The sequence below is a fragment of the Neltuma alba genome, unplaced genomic scaffold (genome assembly GCF_004799145.2).
Source record: "Neltuma alba isolate B1F8T4 unplaced genomic scaffold, ASM479914v2 tig00010672_pilon, whole genome shotgun sequence".
Classification (NCBI taxonomy): domain Eukaryota; kingdom Viridiplantae; phylum Streptophyta; class Magnoliopsida; order Fabales; family Fabaceae; genus Neltuma; species Neltuma alba.
Genome location: NW_021635514.1, coordinates 382,620 through 405,865, shown reverse-complemented (window position 1 = coordinate 405,865; position 23,246 = coordinate 382,620). Strand labels below are relative to the sequence as shown.

The window sequence follows — 23,246 nt, the reverse complement described above, 5'->3', positions numbered from 1 at the left end:
ACTTTCGATTATTTAATGTAAATAGAAACAAATTGGGAAGATAAAGAGGCGAAAATTTATAAAAATGACAGGAGAAAAGGAGAGTGGGCGGGTAGCCAATCCGCGAAGTTAATTTCACTTTAATTCTAGATTTTGTTGCTCTTTGTCTGACAAAAGAAATTTACAATTTCCCCATTGGGCGCGTGTTGTGTCGTTATCAAAAGATTTTCCTCATTATCGGCATATTGGGTAGCTCAGGATAATCAAAATGTCCAAACAACCCTTCGTCTCTTTTCAGTGAAAATTTAAATTTAGATTATCAATATGTCAGAGAATAAAGAATGACATAATCATCAGAAAATCACATAATACCAAGCTAATAATTGAAGCCGTGGAAATTAACACCTTCCCACAAAATATGACTATCTTTTCAAGTTAAATTGTAAATACTCATTTCACGTTATCTTTATAGGAAAATTACAAATAAAGACTACCGAATATATAAAATTGTGATTTGAAACTCTCAATTTGAAAAACAGCAAATAAGGACTTAGTCTCACTTTTGTAAATATGAAATCATGGTGAAATGTCTAAAATGCACCTCAGTCAAATTGCGATTTGATCTACTGAAATTGTTATTCGCTAAAGTAAACTTATCATTTCTCATAGTCAACTCGTCATTTGGTATATCCTCAACCAAGTTGTAATTTAGTCTCCTGAAATTGTTATTCGCTAAAGTGAACTTGTCATTTCCTAGAGTTAACTTGTCATTACTGAGGGGCATTTCAAATGTTTTATTACGATTTCATATTTGTAAAAGTGAGACTGGGTCCTTATTTGCTATTTTCCAAATTAAAGGTTCCAAATTGCAATTTTACATATTCAGCGGTCTTTATTTGCAATTTCCCCATGTTTATATAGTGTATGACTTAAAAATGTTACCTCCGATCCTTAATATAAGAACTCATTTGATTTTTATTTTGGTCCTAAATATAAGGCTCCAATTCATTTTATCTCTTGTGTTTATCCATTATTTTTTAAGATAATCCCTATAATAATAGTAGCTCTAACTGATACACTTAATTAGTAATGATATTTTATAAAAACAATATCTATTTATTACAAATAACTAGTTTAACTAATTTTTTAAATCTACTCAAATTAGTCAACTAGTTCTTATACTGAATATTAGAAATAGTATTATATTTTCTATAAATTTGATAATATATACTCTTCCAGTTCTAAATACAAGACCCTTAAATACAAAACCCCTATACTAATGTGTATAAGGGTCTTGTATTTAGAACTAAAGGAGTATCAAATTATGTGTGTCAGCTTAATATGTGGGACTATCTAAATAAGTTTAATGTTTAATATTATGTGTCCTCCCACTCTCCTTCCCACGCCTTCTCACTGTTGATTTCACGAACTCAAGTTGTGCTTTAAGGGGTGTTTGGCAACCTTCAAACCATGGTTTCAGAAATATTTTTTTGTAAAACGAGACAAATTCCTCCACATATTTACCTCGTAGACCGTAAAAACATTTCTGAAACCATAGTTTGGTTTCTATCCAAATATCCCCTAAAGTCCGAATCCTTATCATACGAACGAGCTGACTTCTTTCCCTTTTATATAGTTGTGTTTTAGATTAACATTTCATTTTATTTTAACAAACTTAATATTAGCTTCAGTTTTTAATACAAAATATTGTTTGACTTTTATTTTGATCTAAATATAAAACCGCAATCCGTTTTATTTGTTATATTTATTTTTTTCCAGAATATAATAATTCTAATAATAGTAGTTCTAATTAATAAACTTGATTAGCAAGTATATTTTAGGAAAGACAACACATACTTATTACAAATAACTAACTTAACTTTTTTTCTTAACCTCCTCAAATTAGTCAACTAGCTCTTATAATTAGGACCGGAGGTAGTAGTTAAAAGTACACAAACTGATTTTTATCATATACTACATCCGGTCCTAAAATCAAGTGTATTGGCTAACATTACCATTGTTAGAATGATTACTTAAAAAAAATACTTAAATACAAGAGACAAAATAGATTGGAGTATTATATTTAGGACCAAAATAAAAGTCAAACAAGGTCTTATATTAAGGACAGGATATAGTATATCTGAGTTAATTTTTAAAAGAAAAATCAATATAACATTATTCGTTTGCAAAGATACAATTTCGATGCAAGTGGCGGTGCTTGCTGTGGAAGATTGAAGTCTTGTTGTGGTTGCCAGCAGGCGAGAGAGTTCTCACGGCAAAGCTAAGGATTCCAAAGCACAATGGTTGTAAGAGGGGTGTTTGGCATTTAAAAAAAAGTGTTTCTGAAAATATTTTTTTCCTAAATCAAAATAAATTTTTTTATATATTTATTTTGTATATTCTAAAATCATTTTAAAATTATAGTTTTTCGTCAGATTTGGAGGGCGAGGAGCGGCTAAAATGATATTTAAAGTCAGCAGCGGCCGTGTGTCCGCTGGTTCTTCTGCCCGCGTTAATTTCATACGGGGACATGCGGGTCAGGACGTGCCGGAAAGTGTCTGGGTCTAATGACATACATATTGGGAGTGTGTTGTCTGGCTTTTCTTCGGAGCCCAGCATGACTGTACAAACCTGCCAAATTCGAATTATGTGTCCCACGTCCTCAAGAGTAACAGAAGAGGCTTCGCATCTTATGGTACCGTCAACAGCGGGAGAGGATGCGCGCGGTCGTCCCATCAAGAGTGAGAAATAGGGACTGGCCAGTGGCCATGGAATAAAATGTTCGGTCCCTCTATGCTCATGAGCAAAGCAACAAGAGACTCTTGCGTACGAATTGAATAAAAAATTTAATTAACTAATTTGACTATATTAAAAGTATTAGTTAAATTAATTAGTATGATATATATTTTTTAAAACACCCTAATTATTTTTTTAATTCCCTTTCTCATTTTTTTATTTAATTATTGTTGAGTAAATATCAACTGGGTTAATTTGAAAAAAATTAATAAACATGCAAAATAAGTCTTACATATAATATCAATATCAACTTTTAAATTTAAAGATGGTATTAGCCCTAATTTAAAAATAAAATCAAATATAATAAAAAAAAATAACCATGACGTTTTTTTAAAAAATAAAATGTCCGTTGACCGAACATTCAGCCCAAAGTAAGATTGAACGTCGAGATTACAAATAGCTCAAGTCCAAAAAATACTAGTTACTATTTGTGGCCCATATAAAAAATTGGGCCGTTCATGCATAGTCAGTTAAAGACAGGAAAGAAGCCCTACTGCCATTACGTCTTTGCGTCTCGATCCCGAAATCCCATTAACAGGTCTTATATAAAACGTAACCCCCTTTCCCTCAACTTCTTCAACCCTAGACGGCACTCGCCGCTTTGTTTGCGTGTCTCCTCTGCGAGCTGCCTCATTCTCGTCTTCTTTTCTGAGATTCGTGTCCTCCTTGTTTTCAATCTTTACACGATGCATGCAATTATTTATTTTTATTCTATTTGTATGTGTTTCTCTGAGGGGATCCGCCCAAATGATGAATCTTTCAAACTGTGGAGAACTCAAACTTGGATTTGGGTCCGATGAATACTTAATTGAATAGGAAGATCTGATGCCTAGAATTGAAATTTTCTCAGTTGTTCGAGTCACTTGGTTATTTGTTTATTTTGATTGGTGCTGGATACGGCAACGGTTTAGCTGATTCCCTCTATCTCTCTGTTTCCCACCTGATTAATATTTTATCGTCGGAAAACAGATGTTGATAGCCAATGACGAAGATCTTTGATTTGGCTGAAATGCAGAATCCTGCATTCACTTGTTGATACTTTTAACACTAGGACGGTCCGAGGCTATAACATTCAATTTCCCTTTTTTATCTTTTGTGTTTGCTTGATTGCTTTTTTTTTTTTTAATTTGAAATCCTTGATTTCAATCTGCCGTTGTCGGCGGTCTCGTGAATGATGAGAATAATAATTTTACAGTTATCCCTGGCTGATCTAGCAGCTGCTGAAAATTTATAATCTGACACGCTATTCATGCTTCGATGGTTTTAAGTTCTTATCCGCCACTGAATCTTCAGAGTCATCCGCTGATCAGACTGGGTTTTTCTTGTTGATAATTAAACATAAGGGTGTTTGGGTATTTTAAAAGTGTAATTTGTTTTGTTTTACGAAAAAGTGCTTTTAAACACCCTTAATTATCTGCTTGTCTTGGACTAGTTTGCCTCGTGTGGTTGTCTGGGCAAACTAGGGTTCATGCCAATGTAGGCACGGTGCTGTGGATGATGAGAAAAACAATTTTACAGTTATCCCTGGCTGATATAGCGGATGCTGAAAGTTTGTAATCTGACACGCACTCCATTACCCATGCATGATATACTACTCTCTTATTTAGAAGAGGTCTAGGGGCAATTTAAAGGATTGAAATGTTGGACAAGAAGATATACTTCAAGACTGAACCAAAAATTCGTGGTTTTCAAATTACTCACCATGATCATGGGTAGATAAGCTCTCAAAAGATTCGCAAACCTGATTGAGACTCTTCCTCCATGAGAATCCAATCTCAGTAAGTTTGAAGTGAGGCACAATGATTGGTCAAGGGAAGTTGTATATTTATATCTTAAATAAGTTCCTAAGCGATGTGAACCATCAAGGCATCATGATTTATCTTAATAATTAACATCTTACCCAATGTGACGCCCTTTAGTACAATTTCGTATGCTATTATGGATAACCCTCAATTTGGCAAGTGAATAAATAACAGGAAGCACACATTACCATTATGGAATTCCAAGCAAACTTGTTCCTCATGTTGATGGTCAGATAATGCACAAGAAATAAAAACGCCGATACTTTGGGCGTTGCCTGGCACGAACAAAATTGATGGCCGCATCCGCAGGTGATGGGCTGGAGAATCTGCATGTGGTGGGTGCATGCTTATCCATTTTGCTCCTAAACTTGCCTAAATTGATGTTAGCATAACCAAAATTATAAGTTGCACTTTTTCGGATGTACAAGATTAAAGTTACACAGCTACATGAGCATATAAAAACCATATTATGGATTGTGCATAATGAGCTGGATCTTGATGGTCATGGCACCAATTCTTTCAAAAACTCAAATCATAGTCACACAGCTGATGACATGGCTGTAGCAATAGGCAGTAGAGCAGCAAATGTGCGAAGGAGCATGTGCGAAGGAGTTGCGGACCCTGATACATAAACATCAGGATTCGAAGTTTCTGCAATAGTGTAACTTGAGGACAAGGATAGGAATGGTCAATGTGTCCTCTGAAGACTTTCTAAGGAAAAATGCAATTTTTTTCAGCTTCGTTTAGACCATGAACTATAATTTTCAATAACATTACTTTCTCTTATATGAAGCTTGGTTGTTTAACAGAATAAAAACAAATTAAATAAACTCACGACACTATATAATTTTGTTCGAAGTCCTGAATTGACCACCCCATATCTGAGAGCACAGGCTTACTTTGCTGTCGCCTGGCTTTGCTTCCTTTCGATCACAAATTGCCCTATGTTTTGATTACGTGAATATTGAACAATTTATTGAGGTTTTACCTTAAATTCACAAGATAACATTTGTTATATATTAACTTAACTAATTTTTTTTTAAATATCGATAAATTAATTATTTAACTTCTATATTTAAAATTGAAAAAAATAACTCAACACTGTACTATAATATCATCTTTGTCTAATATATATATATATATAAAAAAAAAAAGTAGCACTAGTAATAATTTTTTTAAAAAAAAGCGAAAAATAGGGAAAGCTAGGATGGCGAAGCACAGCCCAACTTGTCTATCCACGCTGGCAATCCTTCCACTGCAAAATAGCCAATGTGGTCAAACCGTCAAGGCGCTGGGCTCGCGTTCCCTTTTGTTCGGGAACATGTATGCAAGATTTTAAAAACCGGACGGGATCGGATGGTTCAACATTACGGCTCAGTTTATAGGTTTAGATTGTCTGAATGGTTTTTGAACCGTCCAAAACTGAATGTTGGGCAGGAAACCGGGATTGAGCCGGAACCCCGAATGGTTTTACAAAAATCGGGCGGGTGAAAGTTTCTTCTTTTGTTTAGAATCTGAACAAGAAGGAAGAGGAGGAAGGATGCGAATAAGAAGAAAAAAAGAGGGGAGTATGAGAGAATGGCAAGAGCCAACCAGGAAAAGACAACAAATCAAGTTAAAAACTAACAAATCTGGAAAAAAATAGTCGATTCACCTTTTCTTCTCCACTAATGACAACAAAAGAGCACAAATGTGAAAGAGATAGAAGAGGACCAAGAGAGTCAGATGAATTGAAGTTGATGATAGAGAGATGGCTATGTAAATCGAGTGTTGTGGCCGATTAAAGATCATGGAGCAATTTGAATCTGGAATGGCAATGGAGGAAGCTTCCAGAATGCGTTTGAAAATGACGATGGAGAGAGATAAAAGAACCATCTGGAGACTGGAGAGCATTGAAAATATGCAAAGAAAAAGGAAACATTTTGCTCTGAATACCGTACACATTAATAAAGAATGTTTTATTTTTATATTATTTTTCTTTAATTATTATGTTACCGGTCCGACCACCGGTTTAACCAATAGGACCATTTAAATCATAACCTGCTGTTCTTATTAGTTTAATGTTCGGTTGGGTTTTTAGAACATTGCATATATGCCGTCAAACGGTTAAGTCCTCAAGACTCAAGTCCACGTTTTCCTTCTCAACTTCCAAAATAACTAACTTCAAGCATTGCGTGCCTACTGCATAACTGCCCACCCGTATGCCTATAAGATAACTAACCTCGCTCCCCTTAAGTATCCACGTTCTCCTTCTAAACTTTCCTTCCTTGATCTGATTCTTCCCTTTCTCTCAAGTCACAGTAATTTCTATAAGCCCTCGTTTTGATTTGGTTCTCTGTCCTTCCTTGTAAGTTCAATCCAATGGCCCGTACCAAGCAAACTGCCCGCAAGTCCACCGGTGGCAAGGCTCCCAGGAAGCAGCTTGCCACTAAGGTATGTTTTCATAGGGCTTCTTTAATTTCATCCTCTTCTTGCTTGGCTGATCGGAAAGTTTTCTTCCGTTTCCAATTTATTTCTCCAGCCGAGCATGAACATCTTTCACTTGCTTTCGTTACAACCTACGTGCTGTCAAAGATTCTTGGTTCAAATTACTGTTGATTTCGATCGTAACTTTTTAGATTATGCAGTTTTATGATAATGATTGAAAAATTCAATGCAGAATTCCTTTTGCTGTATTCTCATCGTATTAACATATACATTTATATACGCATATTATAGGCTGCCAAGAAAACTGCTCCTACAGCCGGCGGTCTTAAGAGGCCTCATCGCTTCCGCCCTGGAACCGTCGCCCTCCGGTAATTCAATTTTCTCATTTCCATTCAAGAATTAATGACGCACCATTAACCCTTTCCCCCATTTTTAAATCTTAAAGAGAGATTCGAAAGTACCAAAAGAGCACAGAGCTGTTGATCCGCAAGTTGCCCTTCCAGCGTCTCGTTCGTGAGATTGCTCAAGACTTCAAGGTATGACAATCCATAATAGGAAGAATAAAATCTGAGTGAAAAGTGACGATCCTATATCCTCGTTATATTTCTTCCTCATATTTTGCGTTGTCTGGTTGCAGACGACTTTGAGATTTCAGAGCCATGCCGTCTTTGCTCTGCAGGAGGCTGCGGAGGCTTATTTGGTGGGTTTGTTTGAGGATACTAACCTGTGTGCTATCCACGCTAGGAGGGTCACCATAATGCCCAAGGATATCCAACTTGCCAGGCGTATCCGTGGCGAACGTGCGTAGCCCCCCACTAAGAATTTCCATTGTCGCACGCATCTATCTGTTGTTTTAGGGAGACGGTTTCTTTTGTTTTCGTTTGGTGCTAGATCTTTAATGTTTGGCATGTAGAATATAATAGCGGTTTTTAATAGCTTTGTGCGGGATCTTTTGTCTGTGTACCACATGTTAGACAGTTTATAAAATACTGGAATTCTGTTTCTGATCTTGTTCCATGGAAAATTCTCTCTAGTTAATATGACTTGGTTGCATTTGCAATTGTCGCAGTCTCGTTAAAATTGTCCACAATCTTTCTTGTCCAGTCAACAGAATGGCCAATACATCAGAAAACACCAGTGACCGTCACCAAAGTTTGTCACGTTTATAATGACTAATGCGTGTGGCTGAAAGAAGTGGGTTCCGTCTGATTTCACTGGGGAAAAAAAAATATTACGTGTACATAGTTTCTTCAATCTGTTTTAATTTTTGATGGTCCTACCTCGTCCATTTTCGATTTAATTCTGGCAATTTTCTTAAGTAATCTTCAATCTTGGATTAAGCAAATAAAGAATCTCAGCGCATGTTGAAACATAGTACTTATCTGGCTCTCTGGATCATAAAACAAAGCCTTGTAAATGAAATTCGTGGAAAATCAACAAAGCAAAGCTAGTGCAGGACACAGAAAAAACAGAGCATGAATAACTATAAAACAATATCATTTGTCCCCCCCCCGGGGGCCTAAATTTTGGTCAATTCAATCAAGCCAAACTTTATGAAAATAGTTTGCCTAAAGAATATCAACAATTTAAGGGCTTCTTTATGTTTCAAGATAATTAGGAACCATATTTGTTTGAAAGAAATAGATTGTCAGTCCATGCAAAAAAAGTCCCCACCCAACAACCTGTTGATCCAGTGTAACGTGAAAATTTAGCATGGCTTCGTTATGTTCTTGTCCTGCTCAATATGGATTATGTGACAAGCATTATAGTTGTATACAAGCCATGAAGAAGAGACTAACACGGAAGCATAAATACATGGAAGAATAAACCTCAGCTGCTAATAATCTACATGTCCACTCACTTTATTTTTCACATGAAGGCCGGGAAGAGAAAAAAGCAATGATATATTATTCTGTATATGCAAATAACTAATGAAGAGAATCAGCACACGAATGAAACGAAATGCATAAGTATTGTTCTTGACGTACAGGTGGCAGATGAAATCATATTAGTTGCACCCAGATGCCGTTGCTTGGGATTTCTTGATGGACCACGAATAGCATATAGTAACCAGGAGGTGCAAGAATAGCCGAAGGTGGCGTGATGACCTCAACTTCATACGCAGATCTTCCCAGATTCGTCACTTTGATTGCCTCCAGCACCAACATCCTCTGATTCATCGAGAACGAGTGTGTACTGAATGGCGGCAACAGCATCGTCACCGACACCATATTTTGATCAAATGTTGCTGTCACCTGGAACCTCAGCTTCAGCTTCTGAGCGTACTTGAGTTTAGCTTGAGAAGGAGGAGACACGATTTTTGGACGCACATTAGAGAATCCAGACTCCAAATACGACGGGGAAAACGCCTCCAATCTGAACTCCGTTGGAAACAAGACATTGGTGAAATTGTAGTATACGTGAGCATTGCTTCCGGCGACGAGCACGCGACCGTCACGAAGCAGAACAGCCGTGGAGTGGTACATCCGTGGAATATTTGTCGGGTTTTGCAATTCGAACCGAGATCCCACTGGGCTGTTCGTTTCATATAGGAACGGGTTCAACACCGGGTTGCGACCCGCTTCCCATCCAGCCGTCCCAGAAGCTGCACCATTGATGATCAAAACATTACCGTTAGGAAGCATTACCATGTCATTCATAACTCTAGATCCGGGCATCGTCTCCATGACCCACTGTGGGTTCGGGTCAGTGATCTTGATCCGAGCACAGGTATTCAAAGCCGGGAGAAACTTGCCTTGGTTGGCCTGCTCATACGACCCTCTCGGGGCTCCACCACAAATCAGAACCTCTGCTTCGACGGTCTTGGCCTGTAAATTCTTCAAAGGTAATAACACTGCCGAGCCTGTACTGGGATATGATCTGGGATCTCCACCGGGTATTTGTGGGTACGTCCTGACCACCTTGTTCTTGTCGTAGTCCAGTAATATGGCTCGATTGTTGGCGAAGATGAACATGTTGCCGTCCACGTTCAGAAAGACAAAGGGGTACAAGTTGTTCTCTGTGCCTACATCATCGGTCTGTACAAGAAATGGTAGACTGTAACTATTTTTGGCGTCTGTTTTAGGATAAAACTCGTAGTTGAACGTTCTTCTGCCGCCAACTATAATCTGACGTCCGTCCGGAAGAATGTGATTGGTGGAGTACCACCTCCGCTGCGCCAGACCACCGTCTACTTCTTCCCAGTCACAGTCGGGGCAAGGACTAATCATCCTGACAGTACGATCTCCGTCATTGAAGCCACCGGTCTGGACGAGACGGCCGTCGGGAGCGACGGAGCCGGACGAACACCAGACGTTAGTCTGGACAAAGAGAGGGCGGAAAGAGTTGGAAGCGACGTCGTACTCGAGGGCGTGGGCTGTGCAGTCTCTTTGGACGATCAGCTCTTTGGGGTTTTGGCGGCATCTGCCATTGGGCAAGGATAAGTTAGAGAGGCCAAAGTCGGTGCGGTCGAATATTACGACACGGTCGTGGTGGAGTAACTGCATGTGCATGGCCACAATGCCGATGCTGTTCTGCAGAAGCTGCCATTGTCCGTTGCCGGCGTCGGTGAGAGATGGTACGGTGGCGAGAAGAAGGTGAAAGAGAAAAGGAGCAAGAAGAAGAAAGGCCATTTTTGCGTATGTAAACTGTGATGGACTTCTGCTTTGTGGAATATCTGGGCTCAAGAGGTGCCTTGCGCATTTCAGGCGATTTAGGTTATAAATACTCGTTAATGAACGTGTGATGCGATCGATATTATAGCTTTAATGGAAAAGTTTGTATTCTTCGTCATTATAATATAGAATTTGAAAATGTGAAGCAGCAGGGAAATATGGGTTCTGTGCTTCCTGCTTTAGAGATCTATGGCGTCTGAGGTGGGGTCCATGTTCCATAACAAGCGCGTAGGCCATGCCTTTATCATCTTGTCTACAAGTTTAATCTCAGAAGAACACGTGCGGAAAAGAACGTCTTTCGGTCAGGTTAATCTCTCACTGGCAACAACTTGCACAAGTCATTTCCTTCTTTCTGTCTTTTTGAGTTTTTTCTTTAACCTCAGCAGCATATATAAGCCAGTTCACATTCTCCAATCACGGGACAAAGATACGCCGTCGGTGAGCATTATCACTCGTTCCCTCCAAGTTATACTTGAGTTTAAAAAAACAACGCTCAAAAGATGATCCTTAACTGCTTAACATTTTTTTATTAAAAAAAATTAATAGGCATTTTTTTTGGTTATTTTTCCAAGTTACTAAGCTATCAAAATACCAAAATACTCCCTCCATTCATAAATATAATATAAGACATTAATTTGATCCTAAATATAATACATTAATTCCCTTTATCTCTCATATGTATCTATTTTTTTCTAAAATAGTCATTGTACTAGTTGCACGTATTAAAAGTTTCATCAAATGATAGTTTTAGCTAATATATATGGTTAGTAATGAAATTTTAGAAAAGACATCATTTATTTATTACAAATAACCAATTTAACTAATTTTCTTAATCTACTCGAATTAGTCAATTAATTCTTATACTACCTCCGATCCTTAATATAAAAGCTAATTTAACTTTTAATTTGGTCATACATATAAAACCTCAATTTACTTTATCTTTCATATTTATTCATTTTTTCAAAATAATCACTGTAGCAATTACACATGTCAGAAGTTTCATCAAATGGTAGTTTTAGCTAATACCTATGATTAATAAAGGTATTTTATGAAAAGCAATACCTATTTGTTATAAGTAACTAACTTACCAAACTTTTGTAATCTACTCAAATTAGTCAGCTGACTTTTATATTTAGGACCAAAGGTAATATTAAGTAGTAAAAGTAGCATGTTGCAAATATATATGCAGTCATTAGTTATGCTAATCTGAGTTGATTCTGACAACAATTAAATGTTAATTGTGATTAGGTAGCATGAGGCTTAGACAATGGTGAAGTTATGACATGAATTTGTGGCCAAATTAGCTTGCCAAGGAAGAAACCAATGGGTATATATTCTTGTTCTGGTGTGCGAGTCTTAAAAGGAAGGCTGCCTGGCTGGCACAGAGTTATGCCATGTGCCTTTGCTAGGACGCCACACTGGAAAGTCGATTTATGAGGCCCCCTCTTCCACTCTAGTCAAGGCATCTTTCCTTTACAATCAATGCACCTACATGCCCCCTAGCCATTATATAGCCTGGCCTTTTTATTTCAAAACGAGTAACTGAGCCTTCGTTCTTTTTTCCCCCCCTAATATTACGTTCAGTTTCCCTTTTTCTTGTTAAATAATACTCCTCCGGTCTTAATTATAAGACCCAATTGACTTATTTGAGGAGATTAAGGAAGTAAGTTAAGTTGGTTATTTATAATAAATAAGTGTTGTTATTCCTAAAATATCCTTGCTAATTAAGTATATTGACTAAAACTATCATTATTAGAAGGATTATCTTGAAAAAAAATGTATAAATATAAGAGAGAAAATGGATTGGGTCTTATAATTAGGACCAAATAAAAAATCAAATTGGGTCTTATAATAAAAATCGGAGGAGTATCAAAAAGGCGCCAGAGGAAGGCATACTTTGCATCGGAGCCTCTGAAGTTCTGATTAAAGCGTAGTCAAATATGTTGCTTCCCGTAAGACACGTTAAAGTGAGTAGGTTGTTGCGGCAGTCTCTCGTGGAAGCTTCATGGATCGATGGAAGAGGAAGAGCAGCACAACTCAATCTATAATAACAGTCATAAGACAAAATTCCACCTTTCCATCTCTCCTATTTTTGTACTCAATATAAAAACTTGACTCTCGTTTTCAATATAAGAATAAGTTAACTAATTTAAATAGATTAAAAAAAGAGTTAGGTTAATTATTTTAATAGATAAGTGTTGCCTTTTCTAAAATATTCTTGCTAATTGAGTATATTAACTAAAACTATTATTATTACAAAAACTACTTTAAAAAAAATAAAATAGATTAAGATCTTATATTTATAATAAAAAATAACTTTTTATATTAAGAACAAGAAGAGACAGTATATATTGTCTGGTATAACAATAATAATAAAATTTATTTCAAATCTCCCTAGCTCTTTTTTCTTGGGTACGTTCTCTTGCATCTTAAACTTCTCACACACAGATTGTCACGTCACGTCGTTTTACTAAACGACCGTATTTCTTACCGAAGGTCACAGCGTTTCGTTGTTTTTTTTGTCTTTTGCGAAAATGAAAAATGAAGCTCAAGGTCGTGCATTTTCCCAATCAACGCTGTGAATAAATTTCTGCGGACACTCCTTGCAAACAGCTCTCGTAGCTCAGTTGGTTAGAGCACCCGTTTAGTAAGCGGGAGGTCTTGAGTTCGACTCTCAACGAGAGCAACATCTGCTCTTTGACACTTCTGTCTAGGTTTCACTTTTTTTTTTGTCTTCTTTTCACTTGCTCAAGTGAGATTGTTCCCCATTGTTTGGTCAAGGTAAGAGGTTATAAGGAATGACTTATTGGAACGTGGTCTATCAAGGCCCCTTTTATTTCTAATCGTTTTTAAATTTCAGGGGATGGAGCAAATGTATAGAGAGTCATGACTGTTCATGTTTTTTCTGTCTAACTTTCTTATAGATATTCATGATGTTAACGGTGTTTTCTGGTTGAAATCACAATCTCTAAAAGTGCTGATAGTTCAAAAGTGTTGAACTTCTTGATTGCCAAGAGAAAGATTCAGAATTTTTGTTATGATTATTCTCATTGTCGGAAATGTTCAATGAACAGGATTTTTAGATGTGCTTCTTGCATTCCTGGCTTTGTTTTTTTCCTCTGACAATAAACTTCTGCTGCATGCTCAGACAAAAAAAAATGTTGGCAAATTGATTGGAAGAGACAAGACATCTTAGGATGGAGTGCTTGCATTCTTGAAAAAAGCTACTTCTGCACATCAGTTCTCATAGTTTTGATAGTCAAAGGCACGTTCCCAACTTCATCACTTGAGAAAGGTTTTTTCGTTCAATTTTAACGGACTTTTGGCTAACATTTTAGTCAAATTTGACCAAAATATTGTAGGAGCACTTTGCCAAAGAGGTTTAGCTATTTTTATGCGGAGGCTCAATTAGAATATCAGTTGAATTCTCCCAACGACATGCGTTAGAAGATTCGAACATGACAATAGTTTGCTTCATTACTACTGAGAATTGAAAATTTCAGACCTTTAATTCTATTGGACAGGATCTCTCCTTCAGGAAGACATTATTCAACGTTATGGCTTTTATTTGTACAGTTAAAGTGCTGTTTGAGGACATGTAGGTCATCCCAAGTTGCATCTTGGATGCTAAACTGCTGTCATCTTATTGTTATCACTTGTTTCTTTGTTTTTTTTTTTTTTACCTGAATCTTATTATCATCACTTGAGTCATAGGCAAGTTGCACCATTCCACCATTTTCCTCCCTAAGATCTCAGCAAGAGCTAGTTTGACCTGCCCTTGCTCATCTAAATTAGGCAAAGCTTGACTGATAGGTTTGTTTTTAAACACCATATTTCTTTAGCAAAAGATATATGGAAAGCTTGGCGCACTCTGGATTTTGGTGTAACACTTGACCCTTATTTCATCTGGGGGTTCCTTATCTGTCTGCAGTCGAGTAAACTTCCGAGTCTGTGCCATTAATAATTTCTTGCACAAGCATATATAGCATCCACAGAAGATGAGGTGTCCAATTCGGCTGCAAATACATTTTGGAGGATCGCTCTCTTAAGTTTCTACTTCCAATGAATTATGGAGAATAATCCATTACAATCTGATGTGTTCATTACTTGAACCTATTTGTGTGTTGTTAGGCTGAGAAAGATTGTACAGTATATCTACTACTGTTGGTCCAAATTTCTCTGTGACGCTCGGCTGTTATTTTAGCTCTACACCAATTATATATTGTAGCTTGAGATTGGTGGAGGGGTTTCTTTTCTTTGTCAAACAACACGTGACTTAAGGATATGGCTCTACACCAAGCTATATATATTCTCTAACTGGCAGCAAGTCCCAAAAGAAAATCGTCCCCTGATGCAATTGTTAATTTCCTCCCGTCATCTCTGTTTTCAAGTCCGACGATGGCCGTGCTTACGATATTCCCTTTTCTGGTAATTTATTATGGCTTGTTATTTGAAGAGATGCTTGAGCTAGATTAAAGTGAAATATGTTTGGAAATTGAAACTATTCTTTAATTATGCTCAGGGATTGGCAGCGTTCTAGAATCGAGCGTGAAATGGCCCATGTGAAATTCATAAATTAGATCTTTTTTTTTAATTTGTCCGGTTGGAGTTGGACAGCAAACACTGAGGGGTATTTGGGTAAGAATAAGATCATGATTTTAAAAGTGCTTTTATGATATACGAAGTAAATATGTGAAAGAGTTTGTCTTGATTTGCAGAAAAGTGGTTCTGAAAGTATTTCTAGAGTTTCCTAAACACCCCCTGAAGCAAAGATAACAAACCAAGATATACATTAGCCACAAAATTCTTGCAGGGGCCGGGAGACTTGTATTGAATGACAAAATTAATCAACTACCAAAATACGCTGAAGATTTTGATGCATCAATTGCTTCAATTTCTTTCACCTTAATTTGCAAATTTCAGTCAACTTGGTCGTCGTTTTTGCTTACTACAAAAAAATTGACTTTTAATGGTGACAAAAAATCACCGCTGAAAGTATAAAAATCGTCGTTGAAAAGTTGTTGCTGCAGTAGCCGTGGCTGAAAACTTTGTCGCTAAAAGACACTTTCAATGGTAACTTTTAGAAGTTTCAGTGGTGACATTTGTCGCCACTGAAAGACACTTTCGGCGGTGATATTCTTGTCGCCACTAAAAGAGAATGTCGCCGCCAAAAGGGATGTTCAGCAGTGACTTTTTTGTCGTTGCTGAAAGTGATGCCTAATAAGAATTGGCTTTACCAATGCCACGTTATCACCGCTGGCCGCCACGTCATCACTAGCCACCTCCACCTCATCATTGACTAGGTGCCATGTCATTATTAGCCACCTTCACGTCATTGCCACATCACTCCTCCCCGTCACATAATCGTCCAAATATTTTCACCTTAAATGTGTCTTCTTCAAGGTTCGAACTTGTGCTACCTCTATTCGTGTCTAATCTTCTTGTTGCTGAGCCGGATTGAATTTGTTTATTACTATTATAAAATAAAATATATATTATTATATTACACTTTCAGTGGCGACATTATAAAGTCGCTGTTGAAAGCCAGACCTTTAACAGCGACACTAATAGTCGCCGCTGAAAGTGAACTCAGTAATTACATCACCTTCCGCTCAAAAGTATATTTTCAACGGTAACAAAAAAAGTCACCACTTTCAATGGCGACTTTTTTTGTCGCCGCCGAAAGTCGTCGCGTAAAGTCTTTTTTTTTTGTAGTGTATATATATAGCTTATGCGATCAGTGGTGTTCCTTTCGCTATTTTATAATCTCATTTATTATCAGGGCAACCAGTTTAATCATAATTAATTTTATGTTGATGTAATAAAGATTTCGGAATCTAAATAATTGTAAATTAAGAACTCCAATTTGATATCATTAACTTTCTTAAAACTAATCCCATTTTCTATTTATTCGCAACTCCTTGCATTGGTCATTGCGTTCGTCAGCAAGCGCTGTGCGTTTAATTTTTAAGGCCGAATGTCGTCGCAGTTTTCTTCGTATCTTGGCGGCAACTGAGAATGACCAAGTAAATATATAGCAATAGTAATTATTGATTATTAAATTCGCCGACTATAAATGTTAAAATTCAGCGTTGTCTGTGTCTCTGCTTCTACCGCGTTCTACTTCTTCAATGGTCAAATTTTATTGCAGTGGGGCGCGCAATCCACCGGCCATGCTTTCTGCTTTCTGATTCCCAAATTGCCTGGAACAAATTCCAAGTTCCTGGTGGGAGATAATTAGATACTATTAGTCTTATAGCTGCCTCTTCATATCATTACCGTTATATGACCGTAATTCGATATCGCTGGTCGAGTTCAATATCAAGGATGGCGGAAGAGATCAAGGCGGCTGACCTAGGATCCTCTGCTACTACTTCTGCAAAAACTAGACGCTTCTGGCCTTCTATTCTTCGTTGGGTCCCCACTTCCACTCATCACATCATCGATGCTGAGAAGCGTCTTCTCTCCCTTGTCAAGTAATTATTTTCTTCATCTGCTCATCCGAAACTCTAAATTTTCTCGGCAAAATCATTAGGGGTATTAGTCGCCGTAGAAAATTTGGGTTTTTGTGATTTCCATTGAAAATTCAAATGTCAGAGTTTTCCGTTACTGCCCTGTAATTGTCTGCTTTCGACCGGGAGATATCACATAATGTTTTATGTTTGGTTAATAAACTCATCGTTCGGAGTTGAACCCAAAAAAATTGATCAGGATTCAGTCACTTCTTCAAAAGTGATCGTTTAATTGACATGACCCGTTTGCTTGTGTAACCTTAATTGCATTAAACCAGGGGCACATTTTACAATTTTTTTTTTGCTGAATATTCGTTGAGGATTGTTATGGTTTGTATTACAGGACTCGTTATGTTCAAGAATTGGTTAATATAGGCTCGGGTCCACCTGGTTCGAAAGTTAGATGGTTTCGTTCGTCAAGCAATGAACCAAGGTCTATCAATACTGTAACATTTGAGAGCACGCAAAATTCTCCTACGCTCGTAATGGTTCATGGATATGGTGCTTCGCAGGGTTTCTTTTTCCGTAATTTTGATGCGCTTGCCAGTCGTTTCAGAGTCATTGCTATTGATCAACTAGGGTGAGCCTTGCTTATCTTGACCCTAAAGTTATATGGTAATTGGTTAAATGTCATTTGTCCCAACAACTCCTTTCCTGAGCGCATAATGCTTCATTTTAATGTGGTAAAGCTAATTGAAGGAAATTGAATTATTTCCCTCATTTTGATCATTGAGTCGTTTTTGCCATATTGCCCAACAAATACCTGTTTAATGACTGGTAATGTGAATTCTATTTTTACGGGAGACATGATGTATTGTTGAGGCCTGCGTAATTGATCTCATGTCCTCCCTTGAAACTTTCTTTTGTAGTTGGGGTGGATCAAGCAGGCCTGATTTCACATGCAGAAGCACAGAAGGTTAGTCATGTAAAATAGTGATATTCTCAACAGATAGGATGAATGCTAGATTTACTTTTGGAAGAGGAAGGTCCTATTTGTTATTGAAACTAAAAAGTACTCTAGCAACTACTAATAATTTGTTGCTGATATTACAGAAACTGAGGCATGGTTTATTGATTCTTTTGAGGAATGGAGAAAAGCAAAAAATCTAACCAATTTTATCCTACTTGGACATTCTTTTGGTGGTTATGTTGCTGCCAAATATGCCATCAAGGTGAATGTCTTCCCATATTTGATTCTAATGTTAATTACCAACATTTTGTTGTTGTTTGTCATTGTAAATATTCTGATGGACAATTTAGTTATCTAAATATAGCACCCTGAGCACGTACAACACTTGATTTTGGTGGGACCTGCTGGATTTACATCAGAATCAGAGGCCAAATCTGAGTGGTTCACAAAGTTTAGAGCAACATGGAAAGGAGCAGTCATGAACCATCTTTGGGAGTCTAATTTTACACCTCAAAAAATTGTCAGGTGAAATTACTCAGTCCAGCAGATTGGCTTCCGAAAGGCCGTTTGATTATTGTACCTGACTTCAAATAGAATAGAGTAAACTATACAGACTTATAAGTTTTGTGAAAATTATGCTAATCTTGTGGTAAGGCTTGTTGTTGTATGGCCATCTAACGTATTTTTCCTGTGGGGGGGGGGTATTCTAGTTAAGACATTAAAATTGGAATAAATGCAACTATGGATGCATATGCTCACCCAAATCTTAAAGTCTTCTGGATAAATAAAATAAGTTCAATCCTTGAAATTTGAGTTTATGTTTCATGGTAATGTTAACGAGTTCTTTATCTCTTTAGGTTAATCTGTTCTAATGGTGTTGTTACTAAGTACTCACATTTTCCATTAATTAGATATGGGTTTTATATGAATCTTTACTTAACCATCGACACTCCTTTATTCGACATTATTTATTTTCATTTCATGGGGAATTTACTGCTGGGTTTGGCTATTGCAAACGATAAATATTTCAATCACATTTTTTGGGTGGGAGATTGAGGCTATGAGACGTTGGGGACTGACTCCTGTTGCACTACTAGTTAAAGGAATTCCGTTTTTGTGTTCCATTTCACTTCCTTTTTTGTACATTATGCAACATGGCTTGATATTTATACTCCAGTTTTGTTAACCCTTGACTTACCTAGTTACGTCATCATAGTTCTTTCATTTTTTTTTTTTGGGGTATGACGAAAATTTTATTGTGTGAAGTTGTCTTTGTAGAATTTATCTTTTTTATATGTCTGTTGCAGAGGATTAGGTCCTTGGGGTCCTGATATAGTCCGTAAGTATACCAGTGCTAGGTTTGGTACACATTCAACTGGCGAAGCATTGACTGAAGAGGAATCAAGATTGCTGACAGGTATGGTTCAATAATATATTGACGCCTGGTTTCAATATAAGATGGCATTCTAATTGCTGCTTTCTTTCTATTGAAGATTATGTTTACCATACCTTGGCGGCCAAAGCTAGTGGAGAGCTGTGCTTGAAATATATATTTTCTTTTGGAGCCTTTGCTAGGATGCCCCTTCTTCAGAGGTTTGTGACCTCCTACCTTTTTATTTAACTTATATTTCAAATCAGCAATATGGAAGTCCGTTTTTCTCTTCAACCAACAGCTGCATTATAAAATGACATTTGGTTTGCAGAGTATGGCAATCATAAAATTTTGACGATAACAAAAGTCCAAATGTTCTTTGGTCGATTGTAAATTTGTGCATGATGTATTTGGTTAAAAGTAATTATTTTCAAAGTTTTTGAAGTCAGCTTGGTCCTGATGGGTTTCCGCTGGAGAAATATTTCGCCTTATGGGGACCCTTTCCGTGTTGATACCGGTTTTGTGGGGATGAGTTACTGTTCTGTTGTTATACCATCATGGAACTGGAATTTGTTAGAGATAACGACATGGAATCTTTAGGATGCAACATAACTTGACATTGATATATTTTATTTATTTCAGACATGAATTTTGTGCACATTTGTAGGCATGATAAAGTAGTTGTGGTTGGGTGATATTGGATTTGCATTTACTAGTATGTAGAGAACTCTCCCGCATAACGTGTACCTCTTCGGGAAAGGGTAGAAAAGAACACAAAACAGGAGATTGGGCAAGAGAAAATAAGAGAGATTGTCCTTTGTATTATCAAAAGATAACCGTTTATAACTTCCATTTTTTGTTTTGGGGAAAGAGTTCCAATTTATACTGCATTGCGTGTTGCTTCATGATTGATATTAAAGTTTTTTGGGCCGCAAGTAACTTAGTATTATGATGGAATGCGCTTGAGCTTCTTGTTCATGCCTTGTTGTTGGTTGATGAATATTGATGCTCTTTTTTTTTCCTTCTCTTTTTTGGATTTTAGCAATTTAAAACCCCATGGGAGAGGGGAACCCAAACACACCTTCTCACACACCCACGCGTTTTGGTCACTTGTTGCATACCCGTGACAGACGTCCTTGGAGATCTTGTGCATTTCATAATTCATATGGTAGAAAACAGTATTCATCCCCCAAAAATATTTATATCATGAAGCTTTACCAAGTATTTTTATTTTTGATGATGAGGATATATGCAAAGCAAAACCGTGGGCATATTGGGCTAGGTACATGGTCTGGTGAGGCTTTATGTAGAGATGGGCCTTCCGTTCAAATATGGACGCTTATTTTTGATGTTGTGGTGGCTCATTTTTGTTTTATTATGGCATGTGTCAGTTTGTAACATGTTTTGTCTTCCTTTCCCTCCCTTGGTGTTACAGCGCCTCAGAGTGGAAGGTACCAACCACTTTCATATATGGTTTCCAGGATTGGATGAGTTATACTGGGGCCCAAGAAGCTCGTAAGCATATGGAAGTTCCTTGTGAAATAATCAGGGTTCCTCAGGTACGGCTTTTAGAATTTTCCCAAACATGAATCAATTGTGATTTTTTTTTTTTGAAACTAAGGAATGGTATTACTTGTTGCAGGGTGGGCACTTTGTGTTCATTGATAACCCAACTGGCTTTCATTCAGCTGTGTTTTATGCTTGCCGAAGGTTTCTTTCACCTGATCCAGACAGTCAATCGCTTCCTGAAGGCCTGACCTCTGCATAGGATTATAGTTTTGTGCGGTCCTATCGATTATTACTATTTTTTTTCAATAAGGCGATTGTCATGGTAAGTGTATGAACATTATTGCAGTGTTTCAATGGATTAATTCTTAAGTGGACGAGCCGCGGCAGTATATTCATGTTCATGTATATATTACAGAAAATGAAAGGTGTAAGAACATTTTCACCCAAAAAGGGGGGAAATGGTGCATGAACTAAGAACTCTTCAATTTTTTTGGGGAAAAAAACACCTTGAAATATATTGGTCTCTGCAACATGCTTGGTGAGAGTTGGCCCACTCGTATTACCCTGAGGGTATGCCTGTGAAATGAAAGTGAATTTACTACTGACAGGTTTGGACTTTTTAGGTGAAGAAAAATGGAAAAATCTAAAAAATATATATTTCTAAAATTTTAAAAATCTAGGAATGATAACAAAAAATATGTTATCATTTATTTGTGAATATTGTTAATTATTATTAAAATATAGTAAAAAGACTTATTTGGAGTCGAATAAAAACTTTCAAGTACGTTAATAAGATGCTCCTAGGTACTGATGTGTTATTATGTGTAAACCTTGGCGAAATTATTTTACTTAGACGTTTTGAGTGTGATGGTTTTTTCTTTAATAAATAGAAGTTTAGGTAGGTGGAATTTCAGAAGCTAGCATGTTTTAAACTCATGGCGAGATCTGAACACTCGATCTTATAAGTGTAATGTGTGAAATTGGTTTTAAAAATGGGTAAGATAACGTAGAAAAATTTGGTGGGGTGCGAAACTAAAATGTTGGAGTTTTTTTTTTGGACCTGAACTAGAATGTTGGAGTTGCTAGCAGAGAGTTTGGGAGTTGGGAAGCTTGATAACTCCTCAAACAACCCAAAACGTACGGCGCTTGTGACAGTCACTCGAATGAATAAGGACAAGGAAATAGCTTGGCTAGCTGGACTCTCTGAATTGTCATGAGCTCAATCAATTGTCACTCAATTGAACTGAATCTCAAGTACAAGCTACTGCTGCAAGGCACCCTCCCTCCCTCTGATAATAATACTAACAACAACAGTAATAGGTAACTTGTACATCATTTTTTTTAGAAGGTAAAAAAAAAAACAAATTCAACTTGATTTTAACAATTATTTTTTTACATGTTTTTATGTTATTAAACTTATGATCATATTCAGGTTTAAAAAAAAAACTTATGATCATATTGAAAAATTATTTTCACATTAATTATTAAAATAACTATTTTGATCATTACATTAAAATTGACGTAATAAATTCTTACATACCTTTTATGAATTTGAGAAATGTTTTTTCGTAGCTTATGATTTGCAAATATTAATTACTAAATCTTTGGATGTAGCCTATATTTTATATCTGTATATTAATCCCGCAGACATGAAATTATCTTCGTGCTGGGTAAAGAACTAAGAATTTTTCATATGAGCGAATTTAATGTATATATATAGATATAATCATATAATATCACAAAACAGTTAAATATAACAAACACAACGTTTCTTTATTATATATGTAATGCATTACATTTTTTCCCATCAAAACCATAATGCATTTAATTTTTAAAAGAGTTGGCAAAAAAATTAATTTTTAAAATAATAAAATTAAACCTTTTTCCTTTTTTCTCCCCAAAACACTAGCTTATTAAATATTCACGCACGCATTGACCCCTCCCTGTTTTTCCCGTGAGATTGAGTATGGCACACATTCTACCTGCCCACATAATTCATAATTGATTCTCAAGATCCAGTGCGTGTTTGGTAAAGCGGTGAAAGTCTACGTAAATTTGTTTGAATTTAAGTAAGTGATTATAAAATATGCTTATCTTGTTTGAGTAATTTTTATAAAATTTTAATAAATCATTATTTTATTCTTCCACTACACTTTTAAAATAAACACCAAATAGTAACTTATGCATTTGAAGAGTGATTATAAAATATGCTTATCTTGTTTGAGTAATTTTTATAAAATTTTAATGAATCGTTATTTTATTCTT

The 23,246-nt window shown here is 36.6% G+C and overlaps 3 protein-coding genes and 3 non-coding genes across 6 annotated transcripts; 5 read left to right on the top strand and 1 right to left on the bottom strand.

The window, feature by feature from the left end:
* Positions 1 to 3,938: 3,938 nt before the first annotated feature.
* Positions 3,939 to 4,021, top strand: LOC114758201 (small nucleolar RNA R38). The gene has a single exon (XR_003741754.1). It is a non-coding gene; the product is annotated as a small nucleolar RNA R38 (small nucleolar RNA).
* A 240-nt stretch (positions 4,022 to 4,261) lies between these two features.
* LOC114758202 (small nucleolar RNA R38) lies at positions 4,262 to 4,344 on the top strand. Its single transcript, XR_003741755.1, has one exon. It is a non-coding gene; the product is annotated as a small nucleolar RNA R38 (small nucleolar RNA).
* Positions 4,345 to 6,938: 2,594 nt separating this feature from the next.
* Positions 6,939 to 7,899, top strand: LOC114758156 (histone H3.3-like). The gene is made up of 4 exons (XM_028947173.1): positions 6,939 to 7,010; positions 7,296 to 7,372; positions 7,450 to 7,540; positions 7,642 to 7,899. Exons 1-4 carry the CDS (start codon positions 6,939 to 6,941, stop codon positions 7,810 to 7,812), a joined length of 411 nt encoding a protein of 136 aa, XP_028803006.1. The 3' UTR covers positions 7,813 to 7,899.
* Positions 7,900 to 8,765: 866 nt separating this feature from the next.
* On the bottom strand, positions 8,766 to 10,636 carry LOC114758169 (aldehyde oxidase GLOX-like). Its single transcript, XM_028947187.1, has one exon. It carries the CDS (start codon positions 10,634 to 10,636, stop codon positions 9,008 to 9,010), a length of 1,629 nt encoding a protein of 542 aa, XP_028803020.1. The 3' UTR covers positions 8,766 to 9,007.
* Positions 10,637 to 13,290: 2,654 nt separating this feature from the next.
* Positions 13,291 to 13,364, top strand: TRNAT-AGU (transfer RNA threonine (anticodon AGU)). Its single transcript has one exon. It is a non-coding gene; the product is annotated as a tRNA-Thr (tRNA).
* Positions 13,365 to 16,794: 3,430 nt separating this feature from the next.
* Positions 16,795 to 21,447, top strand: LOC114758155 (probable 1-acylglycerol-3-phosphate O-acyltransferase). Its single transcript, XM_028947172.1, has 9 exons — positions 16,795 to 17,154; positions 17,534 to 17,770; positions 18,060 to 18,106; positions 18,244 to 18,362; positions 18,465 to 18,625; positions 19,408 to 19,517; positions 19,594 to 19,693; positions 20,908 to 21,031; positions 21,115 to 21,447. The coding sequence occupies exons 1-9, from the start codon at positions 16,964 to 16,966 to the stop codon at positions 21,238 to 21,240; spliced, it is 1,215 nt and encodes a 404-aa protein (XP_028803005.1). The 5' UTR covers positions 16,795 to 16,963; the 3' UTR covers positions 21,241 to 21,447.
* The last annotated feature ends 1,799 nt before the right edge of the window (positions 21,448 to 23,246 follow it).